This window comes from Mauremys mutica, chromosome 13, assembly GCF_020497125.1.
Source record: "Mauremys mutica isolate MM-2020 ecotype Southern chromosome 13, ASM2049712v1, whole genome shotgun sequence".
In the NCBI taxonomy this organism is placed as follows: domain Eukaryota; kingdom Metazoa; phylum Chordata; order Testudines; family Geoemydidae; genus Mauremys; species Mauremys mutica.
Genome location: NC_059084.1, coordinates 49179955 through 49194033, shown reverse-complemented (window position 1 = coordinate 49194033; position 14079 = coordinate 49179955). Strand labels below are relative to the sequence as shown.

The 14079-nt window shown below is 39.1% G+C and overlaps 1 protein-coding gene across 1 annotated transcript in view; it reads left to right on the top strand.

Annotated features, from left to right (window-relative positions):
• LOC123347573 (breast carcinoma-amplified sequence 1 homolog) overlaps positions 1-14079 on the top strand; it is a 31474-nt gene that overhangs the window by 14572 nt on the left and 2823 nt on the right. Inside the window, exons 4-6 of the mRNA XM_044984906.1 lie at positions 5692-5841; positions 10196-10231; positions 10593-10808. Of these exons, the coding sequence (XP_044840841.1) occupies positions 5692-5841; positions 10196-10231; positions 10593-10808 (402 nt within the window). The remainder of the gene's footprint in view (positions 1-5691; positions 5842-10195; positions 10232-10592; positions 10809-14079) is intronic.

Genomic DNA, 14079 nt, shown 5'->3' with positions numbered 1-14079 from the left:
TCTAGATTCTTGCCGCTGAAGGTAGAAGAGTTATTCTGGATTTGCACTGGTGTAACAGAGTAAAAATTGGCCCATCAAATGGGTGAGCTCCAGGAATCGTTATTATTGTAGCTCTGTGAAGCATTATTATGGTAGTAGTCTTATTATTGTGCAGATCTGAAACCTGGCATTGTCCAAAGTGTATACATCTAATTTGTAAAGATTGCATATGTTCTGGAAGTTGTTTTTAAAAGCACAAATCATTCTAATAGAAACAAGTATGCCTTGAAGGACTGCTCTTGATCCCATTTTGAAGTCAGTGTCAAAAATCATAATGGCTTCATCAGCGGCAGAATTGGACCATCAGAATATATAATGTAGATTAATAATGCAATGTTACAGTAGCCTACAGGAAAACTATTGACAGAGTGAATTAGACAGGAATTCCCGGTGAACCTGGTAATCAGTTCATATGACTATAACTAAATAACCTCCTACAGTATTTTTATTAATTAGATTTTATCAAGTGCATTCAGAGAAATAGCATAAAGAGAATAAAACAGTTTAAAAAGTAGCATCGGACTTCTGTATATTCAGTAATAAAAAATAACCGTTAATGTATTTCTTCTTTTATACCAATTTCCTGCTATTCTTTATGTCCCTTTAATTCTTAACAACCAGCCCAACTTTGACAGTTTGGACATGTAATAGGTCATGCACACAATTACCTAACTTGTCCACGCAACTCTGTCAACTGCCTCTAACTACCAGGGATGAAATTTTCAAAGGAGCCAGCAGAAGTAAGTCACCCAAATCCAATTGAATTTCAATGAGATTTGGATACCTAGCTGTCTCAGGAGCCTCTTCAAATCCCAGCCTACATAGACAGTTGCATGCCTGACTTTGTGAAAACCAGCCTGATATTTCTGCAACATATGACTGTAGATATAGGCACACTGAAGTTTGGAAACAAATATGCTGTTTGGGTTTGGTTTGCTAACACTCCTGTAAAAGTAAACATGTCCGGGTGCCTCCAGCAGGATATGCAAATCAGCCTTTGTGCACAATATACAGAGATTGCTGGGAGTGCTTTCTACAAAGAACACATTTTTATTTCCAATAGAATTAACACCACGACTAAGCACTTAGATTGGCAAGACAAATAAATCCTCACTCCTGGTGAGAAATCACATTTTCACTCAATCCAAGAACAAAATAAAATAAAAAGAAGATAACATTTTGTGTGTTTGTTTTGTTTTGCACTAAATTTTATTCCCTCCTCCCCTCCCATTTCAAAATCAGTTTGGTAGGAAAAGAGCGAGGAACAAATAATGAATTTCTGATAGAGATGAATTCATAATCAATGATTTTGCTCAAAACAGGAATTTTGCCACTTTCACCATATTAAAAACCCTGTCAGCAGACAGGAGTACTAAAATTTTACCCTAATTCCAGTTAGGGTTTGGTCTTCCCCTTAGTTAAATCAATGGGAATTTTATCATCAACTTCAGTGGGAGCAGGAGCAGGCTTTTCTTCATGAATACAACAGGGAACGGTTTTTATAGTGCAACCACGTTGTCCACAGAATAAGTTCTCTCTAAGTATGTGTCTTCATTGCAGAGTTAGCCCATACGCTTACCTGCATATTGCCCCTAACTCCACTCGTGTCCTCACCCAACTTCGGTTGTGCTTTCAACCCAAGCTAGCTGGCACAGCTGGAACTACAGGTTAGAGTCCGGGTTCCACTTCATCTCAAACTGGTAACCCACCCACTTTGCAGTGAGGATGCATTTGAGTTCTGATAGTCCTCCAGGGTCTTCACACAATCCCCCCCAGGACAAACAGATTCTCTCACAATTCACTGGGAAGGAATCATAGAACATCTCTTCCTACTGCAGCACAAGAACCATGGGATATCCCCCCAAAAGTCTTAGTGACACACAACTGTGTGCAGCACAGTGATGACAAAGTAACTTGGATCATAGAATCATAGAAGATTAGAGTTGGAAGAGATCTCAGGAAGTCATCTAGTCCAACCCTCTGCTCAAAGCAGGACCAACCCCAACTAAATCAACCCAGCCGGGCCTTAAAAACCTCTAAGGATGGAGATTCCACCTCCTCCCTAGATAACCCATTCCAGTGCTTCACCACCCTCCTAGTGAAATAGTGTTTTCTAATATCCAAGCTAGACCTCCCCCGGCTGCAACTTGAGATCATTGCTCCTTGTTCTGTCATCTGCCACCGTTGAGAACAGCCTAGCTCCATCCTCTTTGGAACCCCCTTTCAGGTAGTTGAAAGCAGCTATCAAATCCCCCCCTCACTGTTCTCTGCTGCAGACTAAATAATCCCAGTTCCCTCAACCTCTTATCATAAGTCATGTGTCCCAGCCCCCTAATCATTTTTGTTGCCCTCTGCTGGACTCTCTCCAATTTGTCTACATCCTTTCTGTAGTGGGGGGCCCAAAACTGGATGCAGTACTCCAGGTGTGGCTTCACCAGTGCTGAATAGAGGGGAATAATCACTTCCCTCAATCTGCTTGCAATGCTTCTACTAATGCAGCCCAATATGCCATTAGCCTTCTTGGCAACAAGGGCACACTGTAGACTCATATCCAGCTTCTCATCCATTGTAATCCTCAGGTCCTTTTCTGCAGAACTGCCACTTAGCCAGTCGGTCCCCAGCCTATAGCAGTGCCTGGGATTCTTCCATCCTAAGTGCAAGATGCTGCACCTGTCCTTGTTGAACCTCATCAGATTTCTTTTGGCCCAATTCTCCAATTTGTCTAGGTCACTCTGGACCCTATCCCTACCCTCCAGCATATCTATCTCTCCCCTCATTTTAGTGTCATCTGCAAACTTGCTGAGGCTGCAATCCATCCCATCATCCAGATCATTAATGAAGATGTTGAACAAAGCTGGCCCCAGGACCGACCCCTGGGGCACTCCAGTTGATATTGGCTGCCAACTAGACATAGAGCCATTGATCACTACCCATTGAGCCTGATGATCTAGCCAGCTTTCTATCCACCTTATAGTCCATTCATCCAATCCATACTTTTTTAACTTGCTGGCAAGAATATTGTGGGAGACTGTATCAGATGCTTTGCTAAAATCAAGGTATATCACATCCACTGCTTTCCCCATATCCACAGAACCAGTTATCTCATCATAGAAGGCAATCAGGTTGGTCAGGCATGACTTGCCCTTGGTGAATCCATGTTGACTGTTCCTGATCACCTTCCTCTTCTGTTGAGTTGAATCACACTGTCATAGGATTAGTTGGTTTTTTACAAGTTTTTATTGGCCAAAGTTATCCACTTGACTGGAACAAATCTGCCCTCAACTGAACCATCTATTCAACCCTATTCAACCCTTCACAGAACGCCTGAACATGTCCCATTATGTTCAAACCTTTAGTAGAGCGATGGGAATATCAAGAGCACTGCAGAACAGAAAAGGGTAAAGAAGAACTGGTCATTGTTAATCTTAATAGCAAACTCAACTATCATATAATAAAAGATCCAACAGGATGCAACAGTTAGGGGCAACTACATGTCAAGGAAAGATCTAGGTGTCAGGATGATATCTAATTCTATGTCGGCTTCAGAGCTTCCTGCAAAATACTTCATATTATCCTGCATGATCCAGTGAACAATAGTGTCTTTAATTTAAGTGATGGCACTGTAGACCAAACAATATTTATTGCTTTGGGACCTGGATCACTCAGTGTTCTTGTGGTTTCTATAAGTCAGTCAACGCTGATTGGTCAAAAGCCTGTGATCAGTTGGTAGTTTTCATTTTGGATTTGATTGGTCTAATCTGGCATGTTCATACTTTTGAATGTATTAGGCCTGATTTTCATTTATGTAAATATAAATATAAATCAGGAGTACCTTGTTTGCAATAAATTGAGTTACAATGGGATAAGAGATCAGAATTAAGCCCAAGACATTTGCAAATAGCAAATAAAACAAATGTAGATTTAAATAAATATATTTAATTAAATATATTCAATAAAAAATAAAATGTAAATAAAATAAAACATTCTACCCATCCCACCTAAAATGAGATTATCACAATGGTCCCTTCTGGCTTTATAATCTATAATCTTAAAGAGCATGTCTAATACACTGCATGTTTTTATTGAACACCACTTTACTTTCATACATTTATAAAATGGCTGAATTTTTCTAAGAGGTGGATAAAGGAAAAATCTTAAGAGTATTGGCATTAATGTTATTATATTAATGGGGTTAGTTTGGGTCAGGAATAGAATTGGCCAAAAAGTTGTATGTATGGTTTGCAAAAACATGGTATTCTCTATTTTTAATTAATAAATTCAAGAATTTTTTTCATGAAAAAAACCCTGAAAAACTTGGTCTGAGAGGATTTCCCCCACCACCATCACCACATTCTTTCTCTTCCTCTTCCCTTCCCCCATCACCTCTTATTATTTTGCCACTGAGAAAGATTGGGGTGGGAAGATTAAAAACTTGGAAATAAATCACAAATTTTGGATTTTTTTTCCCCTTTTAAAAATAGGAAAATTACAACAACATCCAAAATACTGAAGAAAGTTTTCAGCTTTGATAAAAGCCATTTTTTATCTAAGAATTCCAAATGAAAACTTTCATGCAGCTCCACTCAAGAGGTTTTCAGAGACTCCCAGACAGGTTAGCTATTTTAACAGACCAGCCTTCCTCAGACAGTCAATGTAAGTGGTTTTGCTCTGGAAATTCCAGTTGTTTGAAGCCATACTTCTAGCTCTGGTATCAGAGAGTAGGATACTCCTGATTCATGCTCAGATTGGAAGATCATTCCCAGAAGCAATGTCCTCTTAAGGGAATATACAATGGAGTGACTTTAAAACATTTACTTCCTGATTTAAGTATGTTAGTACCTGCCCACTTCCTAATTTTCTCTGATTTTTTTCAACATCACTGGTAGATATTTGTATAAGTGTTTTACACATTTCCATATATCTCAGAATGTTTTGCACATGCATTTTAGATTAATGCATTAATGCAAGATTAATACATCTTTATTGTTTATACATATTATTCAGAAACCTTTTTTATATAATCAGCAGTACATCATTAGAAAAATCCTAAATAATAAAGATAAACCCTGACCCTGCAAAGATTTGCACACCTACTTAATTTTAAGCACATGAATAATCCATCTGAACTCAAAGGGACTATTCCTGTGCTCAAAATTAAGTACATGCTTTAATCTTTGTAGAATTGCGGCCTTAGCATAATGATGAATTTGGGGCCAAATTCTGATCTCATTTATACTAGTTTAATGTGGAGTGAAATTAATCCTGGATTTAATTGGTGTAAATTAATTCAGACTTTGGCCCACTGGACTCAGATTAAACATTCACATACAAATTCGTCTCTCATTTGTAACTCTGTTCAAATCACCTGAATTCCACTGAAGTAACAGAAAGAGGTTTGCCAAGTGATGACTGTCAAATTTTGCTACTGTTCACCTAAAACAAAGTCCATGGGAACTGAGAGATAACTCGTAAACAAAACATATAACATTCTTTTGGCATGTTATTGTCCAGGTGGATGAAATGAAATGTTTGGCTTTAATACACCACATGTAAGTGTTTTTTATGTATTAATTAATAGTTAATTATGTATAATTAATAATGCATTAAAGGAAATGGAGTATGTAATAGACTATGAATGCTGTTGCACAAAAGGAATCCAAAGTGGAAAAGGGCCATGGTGGGCATCCCGCTCAGAAGACAGCAGCAGAATCCCAAGCTAAAGGAGCTAAAGGAGCCAAGAAAAAGAAGTCAGAGAGTCCCAAGTTAGGACACAAAACATTTAGCAGACTCTTTAGGCATAAGGTCTGTATATGATTCTAGCAAAAGTGGAACCCTGAGCAGTAACAGATGGCTCTTCTCACAGGGTGAAGTATTAAAATGATTGGATTTAATATGGTGCAACTGAGATCGGAATCTGGTCAACCCTTAAATAATTTGAAAAATAATTACATGAGCATATACCTAAAACCTATGGGGAAAAAATGTTTTGCAACATGGAAAAACTTCCCTCATATACCATCTGTGAATTCAGGATTCTGAAAGAATCCCTCTAATCTGCTAAAACCTATGTTCTTGTATTATTGTAATAAGTCATTAACACTAACTAAACTTACAATGGCCATAACCAGAATACATAGAAGATTGGCACTGACAAACAATGAAATCTGGGGATGCAGGGGGGGAGATCTCCTTCAATGGGATACTAGTTCTAAGGGCCCAATCCAACTTCCACTGAAGATAATGAAAAAATTCCCATTGACTTAATTGGTCTATTCACATGCTTAAATAAGGCATGTGCATAAATCCCTTGCTGAATTGGGGCCTATAACCCCAAACATGCATTCAGTAGAGCTGGTTGGAAAATGGGATATTTTCCCTCTGAAATGCTTGAATTTTCATTGTAAAAGTGAAACATTTTTGGCTGAAAACTGAATTTTGTTTTTGGTTGAAAATCTTTTTTGTTTTTCCTAATGAAAACTTGAGGAAAGCAGATACTTTCCCTTAAAAAATTTCATGTAGCTGAAAATCCAGTTTTCCATAGGAAAAAGGAGTGTTGACAGAGAATTTTCAAACCCAGTCCTAGTATTCAGTGTGTTAGATCTTAATCAAAGATTTTGTTTCAACAAGGACGATCAAGATTTATGTTGTGATGCACTGTGGCTGGGAGGCAAAGAACAGTAGCATTATATCCCAAAGAATGTAGAATCAGAGGTCTACACTAGGGGGTGGGGATCGACCTAAGATACGCAACTTCAGCTACATGAATAGCTGAAGTCGGCGTATCTTAGGTTGATTTACCTGGATGTGAGGATGGCGGTGAGTTGACCGCTGCCACTCCCCTGTCAACTCCGCTTCCACCTCTTGCCATGGTGGAGTTCCAGAGTCGACGGCAGAGTGATCAGGGATTGATTTTATTGTGTCTATAGACACCCACTTGGAATGTTTTGGGAGTAGGGGACTTTTATAATAAGTAGCTATGTTAAGGGTTAGAGGTGGGGAGGAACCCCTTGAAAACGAAAAAGAACATTGTATTCTCCACTGTTTACTAAAAGTTCCATGTTCCTTCATTTTTTTCTAGCCTGGAAATGTTCAGTCTCATTAAATCTCATGGAAGGGATGACAGTCTTTCCACTGCAGTTAAAACTATTGGGCATTGTCTAGACTAGGAAAATAGGTCATGTTTTGAAAACATGACATCTAACATGTTTTAACTAACAAATTTTTAAATAGTGTAAAGTATTTAATGCATTTAAAATAAGTTAGCTTGTCACAGTCTACCCCCTAGACCTCCCATAGTGTCAAACATGACTAGCTAATATGTTTTTAAAAGATATTTATAAATGCATATTTTTATGTTGAATCTCACTCCTCCTTCTGTGGGGACTTCTTTATTGCGTTTTTCAAAGTGTGGGGGTGTTTTGTGTTTAAATATATAAGAAATTACCACACTATAAAACAAGTGTAAGTAATATTGGGACTACAAATTGTGACACTCGCCAATGAAAAAGGTAGAAAGTTCAAAGTTGAGGCTAAAACTCTACCCTGTTAGTTGTGGCAGAGGTCTCAAATCAAAACATTACCTTTTGTGCCAGCACAGAAATGTCAGTCCTTTGTGTTGGTTTGCTTCAAAATCTGAAATTACTGACATTAGTACCTTAACAATGGAGTGCCTCATGCCTTAATTTCTGGTCCTATGACATGACAAACTGTAATTTAAACATGACACATCTTCTTAGGCAATTAGATAAAGTACTAATGTATTTAAAATTATGGCTAATTGGTTTAATGAAATGTAACTGTGAACACTTCGTTTTGAGAACACTTGGCTACTCATAGTTTTTTGTATTTAATAGTCTTGTTAGCTTCAGTAATAATCCTGAAGTATCCATCCTAATTGAAAAAGGATAGCCATGGTTGAGATTTTTTAAAAAATCCATTGTTTTTCAGTGCTGTCACTTCTATAAACACTAACTTCTAGTCAAAATAAGCATATTTAAAAACAAGTTTCAAATGTTGCTTGTGAGCAGTAACTGGAAACATGTTAAGCCTGGTACCCTGGGATTTTGTTAGCTTTGATGGGATTCTCCCAGCTGAATATCTGCACATCACTAATTTCAGATCCTGAGTGTATGTCGCTTTATGCTCAGATCTAGTTTTTAAATACAACTTAATTGATTTATGAAATTCCATCCGGGTGGCGAGAAATAGTTAATTAACTTTCAGGTGCTACAGTTGAAGTCAGCTTCCAGCATTCACCCTGGAGTTCTGTAAATTACTCTGGATCATTGGAGCTAACCACAAAAGGGGAAGTTCATGTCTCCAGCAGAACACTCACACCTGTTCTTTCAAGACATCTCCCAACAGCATGGCAGGGTGCCTAGAATTAGAGAAGCACAGAGCATTTGCCTATATTCTAGTTTATTGCTTCTCTTCCTTTTACAGAATCCAGAATTTCCTAATATAAGCTTCCCTATAATTTGGAGTAAGCAGCTCAAGGGTCATGATAACTGGTTCCATGAAGTTTGGATCTGGTTGCATAAACTGCATGCTGCAAGGCTACCAGTGTCGCAATAAACCCAAAGATCACACCTGTCATGTGAACAAACTCCCAAATCAAAAAGCAAATCCCACCCAAGACCATTGAGTTTTGCCTGATTTTTTACATAAAATTATAAATTGGCCCTGGTAGGGAACTCTGTAGGGAGGAGGGGTGGGGGCAATGGAATCAACCTCCAACCACCAGTGCCGCCTCTCTGTAGCCACAACACTGGTTTACAGACTGGAAATTCCTAGCCCCTGGGTCCACATAAGTGTGGACCTCCTGGATTCTTCCCTAGTTTGCCCCAATGGTCTGCTCTGTTGATCATATTCAGAGATGCTATATTCCAGGCACACTCCATGGCCTTTAGAGTGCAGAGATGCCCCACTGTGTGACCATTCTCTCTTCGCCACCCCTCCCCCCGGCGTAGCTTTACTTCAAAACACAGGTGCTTTAAAGGTGTGTGCAGACCTTCTGAACTTGAGTAAATGTTACTCCCTAAAGGTCTCAAGAGTACAGAACATTTGCCTTCAGTACTGAATTAGGGCATACAGTGCTTTGCAAAACTCTGCAATAAGACCTGATGCTTGAACAATCATCACAACAACAAAAATCTACTTTCACTGTCATTTGTAATGGGCATAACTCAAATATTACCCAGGCCTCAAAACAGAAATTAAAAACAAATATGACACGGCCCTATATAGCCCAAAATCCATCCTAGACAATTCTCTACATCAGCCATACATAGTATAATCAGATCCAGCTACATTTAAAGGCCTGATTAAGCAATTATTGCAGCACTATTTGGAATATCTTATCTGCATTTTGCTACAAGATATAGACCGCAGTATGCCATTTATCACTCAACATTTCTTATCCCAGAAATTAAGACCCAGATTTTCAAAGACACCATTTTGCAAACAGTCCCCATCTGTAAACATAAACCAGGGTTTGTACACATGCATTGAGGGTTGTATGTGCATACGCGCATATGCAGGCACACACACACAAATGTGTGCCTTTGAAAAGCTATGTCTACTCTTTTTTTTTAATTTGTTATGACTTATACTAGGAAATGAGTTGGAGATTTTTTTTTCTTGAAATTACAAGTCTGTGAAAATAAATGCACCAGAACTGGCCACAAAGCACCTGACATGAAACTCCAGTGTTTCTAAAGCTATAAATAATTGGGTGGGGAAAGGACACAGAATGCACCAAATAAAGGTGACTGGTGTACTAGTGGATGAGTTTGAGTTTGGTGATTTCCATAAAGTAAGTATGAAAGCCCAACACCTTTTAGTAGCCAGCTCTACTCCAGTAAGGTAGAGCTGATGTAGTGTGTATCATTCTCTATTAAAGGGCAATTCCTGTAGGTCAAGCAAAAGGTTTATTGCTGGAGCTGCTCAAACTACAGCTGCCTTGTTTCTTAAAAAGGGTAGGTAGAAGCAGGGCCGTCCAATTCAATGTAACATGGCAAGCCACAGTCTGGACTTTCACACACACAAATATTCACTGAAAAGAAAATGATTAGAGATACAACCAGTTCCTAAACTGTGTAGCTGAAGAATGGTATTGTTCAAAACAAACTTGCTTTTGTGTTTTGTTTCCCTTTAGTCCACAAAAGAGGCCCAACAGACAACTAATACCCAAGTGAGTAAGTTTACTTATAGTCATCCATATATGATGCCGTCATTTTTTAATGGTCACTGCCACATCCAGTCTGACACAATGTATGAATGTAACAGTTAACAGTCTTTGCAATGGATGGATTTCTACTTCATTTACATCTTCCTTGCCATGAGTTCACTGCATTACTTAACTCTGAAGTGTATGGCAATGCAATTTGTATGAGTGATGCTGTACAAGTTGTGTAGCACCATGTTATATTTCTTGGGTAATCATGGTTTATTGGGTCATAGCTCTTGTCATGAGTGATGCTTGAGTGTGTTTTGAGTCCGTTTTCCTTACAAAGTTTTAATGATGCTGTAACGATTTTTGTGTATGTCTCTAGGGTGCTGAACAACAGCCTGTCACCTCTGTCAATGTAAAATCTGAAAAAATGCCCCTCCCACTCAAGAATCACAGACGACAAAGCAGAATGCAAAAGCCTCTGAACCTGCAGCTGAGCAGCAGGCAACAGCAAGCAACTACCGAAGCCCCTAAAGACATGACTAAGGAGAGATCTGCACCTACTTCCACACCATTGAGCAAACTCTTCTGGAAAAAGGTTATGTCTAGATTTCAGAATTGTTTCCTCTGCTCCCCACCTCCCCAGTTTTGGGAGATAATATATACTCGACTCCTGATGAAGGAACCAAAGCCAATAAGTTAAGCAGAGTCACATTTTTAAACAAGGTAGGTAAGTGTGAATGTCTGTGCAGTTACCAGCATTGTGCATGTGCTTTGTGTAGTTGCATGTGCGCATGGCTATTGATGGTTATTTGCACATGTATTTACTTTACTCGTGTGTAGTTATGACTCTTCTGGAAAAGTCCTATATGATTTAATAAAGAGTAATAACACTCTGTAGAATTTTTTAACTAACCCTATGAATAGGTGATATAAATCTCTATTAAATGATATAGATTGGTTTAAAACTCCTTTAGGGATTATATTATTCTTTAATAGATTCTATAGGTTTTTTAGAGTAATTTCCATAGAAGTCTATTTTCTTTTTATAGGAGTCACTTGATTTATTTGTTTAACTGTCTGAAAATCTGTCCCTCTCTGGGTCTGTTTTCTTCTACTGGGTTTCAAACAAGAATGAACTTGCTTATACGTTTGTGGGTTCAGATTGACTGCTTGGCAGCCCTTAGTTAAAACAATATATTTGACAGAAACTAGCAGGAATTATGAAAATTAAGCTGCAATTTCTATGGTTCTTTGTGATACATATACAAAAAGCTGAGCCCTTTCTAATTTTATTTACCAGAGGAACTGCACTAAACTATACTGAATCTTTGTATTGTGAGTAACTGCCATCCTGAGCTACTATTCATATTTAGATGCCAAAAATGAAATGCTCCCAAATAAATAGATACTGATTAAATGAAGCGCATGAGCTTCTTTGTCTATAATTTCTGTGCTGGACAGAGGAATTGGAGACATAGTTTGTGTATGCCACTAACACTGAACATTTATGGTGCTTACTAGTTCACAGATGAAGCAAGCATGGTTTGCTTGTTTCATTTCACATCCAAGGCAGTTTAAAGCAGTTGTCTGGGTATATTATTTTGCTATGGCATTGGATGAATCAGGTATTTGTAATAAAAGGAATCCTGTAAAGTGGGAAAAGAGATATCTGAGAGCTCTCGTATTATTGCGGAGCCCATATCCACTTTCTGAATATGTCTGGCTCAGCTGAGATGCATACTGAACCTCAAGATGGGATAAGAAGAGAAACAGCTGAAGACAAAGGGACAAATTCATTATGTTGTAAATCCATTGACGTCACAGAAATTCACTTAGTCCAAGTTGTCAATTTTTAATAAATAAGTAACCTAGTCTACTGTGTAAGAGGAAAGAAGGGAAATGGAGATCTGTCCCTGAACATTAACTCTCATTGAAGATTTATGGGCCAAAATTCAATTAGGACTAATAAATGAGATTCTGCCCTCTACAGATGGCCAACACAAAGCCTAATGCACTAGGGTGTGTCCCACTAAAGTCTTCTCCTGAGGTCTTCAATTGGACTCAAGTGTGTGGGAGCTGGCCTTCTGCACTGTGGTGAGTTCCATCCGGTGTGATAATCAGCTGTCCTCACACACCACAACCCCGCCCAATATCTGTCAGGCCTAGGCAACTCCCTCCATTTGTTTCTTTCTTTTCATTAACCTCTGTCTATCTGAAGGGAGACTGAATGGGTATAAAGGACAACTCAATAATCCATCCCATGCATGTGGGACAGTTCTTTATGTAGCCTGTAAAAAAGGGCTTGACAAGCTACCTAAGATGTGTTCGCTTGATTCCGGCTCAAAAGGTGTGGAGCGGGCAGGCGGGGGAGAGATAAAGCCCTAGTTACTTGTGCGAGAGCGAGGGGGAAGGAGTGTAGGCCCACAGGGGTGGCTCTGGCACCATCCCCACTGGCCAGCCCTTGTGGTGTTTAAAATTATTTTCCTCACCATCCCAAATTGTGTTGGTGGTGATCGAGAGGGGGTTGAGAAAGGAGGGTGCCGCCATTAATGTGACAAGGGAGCTAGGAAGAGATCTCTGCATATGGGGCTCTGGTGCATGGACCAAGAGACATAGGGCTGGCGGAGTGGCGAGGATGAGGGGGGTGGGTGACGGCAGTGGCCGCGGACTGGTTCTGAGTGTTATATCGATGTGGGCCTTTAGCGACCAAGCGTAGTTCTGGACTGGGCTAAGCGCGGCCCGAGTGGGGAGAGCATGGTTAGCAGGGTCTTGTGACTAATCCTGGAGGCAGGCCGAAATTTGCTTAGGCATGGTGGCCATCTCTGCGCTACGGTATGTGTGAGCGCTATCCAAACCTTCGCTGGGGGCATACCTGGCAAACATTGGTGGGGGGCTTGAAGAGGTCTAAGTGTGCTAACGAGAGGGAAGGGTAGTGTGTGTGAGGAAGGGAGTCTGGTTCTTACCGAGTGGCTTACCGCAGATGGGATATAAATATCCTGGAGCTAACAGGAGTCCAAGATAAGGAGAGACAAGGTTGAAAAAATAAAAGAATGAAGATTGGGGTAAATGCCCAACTTTTACAAAGGCTCAGAACAATTCTGTTTTGAATTTTGTCTGAAAAGCCCAGTCTTGCTTTTTATTTAATTCCAAACACCAGTGTTTGTCTAGCTTTAGAAAAGTCTCTGGTGACTTTAGGAGCGACAGACGAAGTTGAAAAAATAGGTTTGGCATTGTTTAGGCTTGAACGGGAGTTTGTTGATTGTTAAATGTAGATATGTTTTCTCAGTAGGAAACAAGACATATTGTAATTACTTCATAATAAAATTCCTGGCTTGGCTTTAAGGATTGAAATAATGAATTGCACCAGTCTACAACTCCCTGTGGGATGTTCATGTTAATTCATGTTCCCTCGCTTTCTCTCATTGTAACGTAGCTGATTTAAAAATATATGAAAATATATCTTTTGTCTCCATTAATGAACTAGTTGTTGTCAAAAAAAGGTTGATTGTCATGGAAGAATTATTTTATCTTATCTCATACATGGCAGGCACAATCAAAATTAGGCTAATTAAAAATACAAACCAGGTTCTCAGCTGGTTTGAATTAACTCTTCATTGATTCCAGTGGAATGATTATAAATTACACCACCTGAGCTTCTAACGCTATATTCTGTTAATTTAAAAATAATCTTTGGACCCATTTTTTCAGACATGTTTTACAGTCATTGAAGTTTATTTGTTTACAGAGGTATAAACCAGTGGGAAATTTAGGCTCTTTGTCTTTGAAAATCTCATTCTTCTCTTTGAGAAATGAGTACTGTAGGTCAAATCCGAACCTTACATTGGTGCAAACTCCATAATAACTCC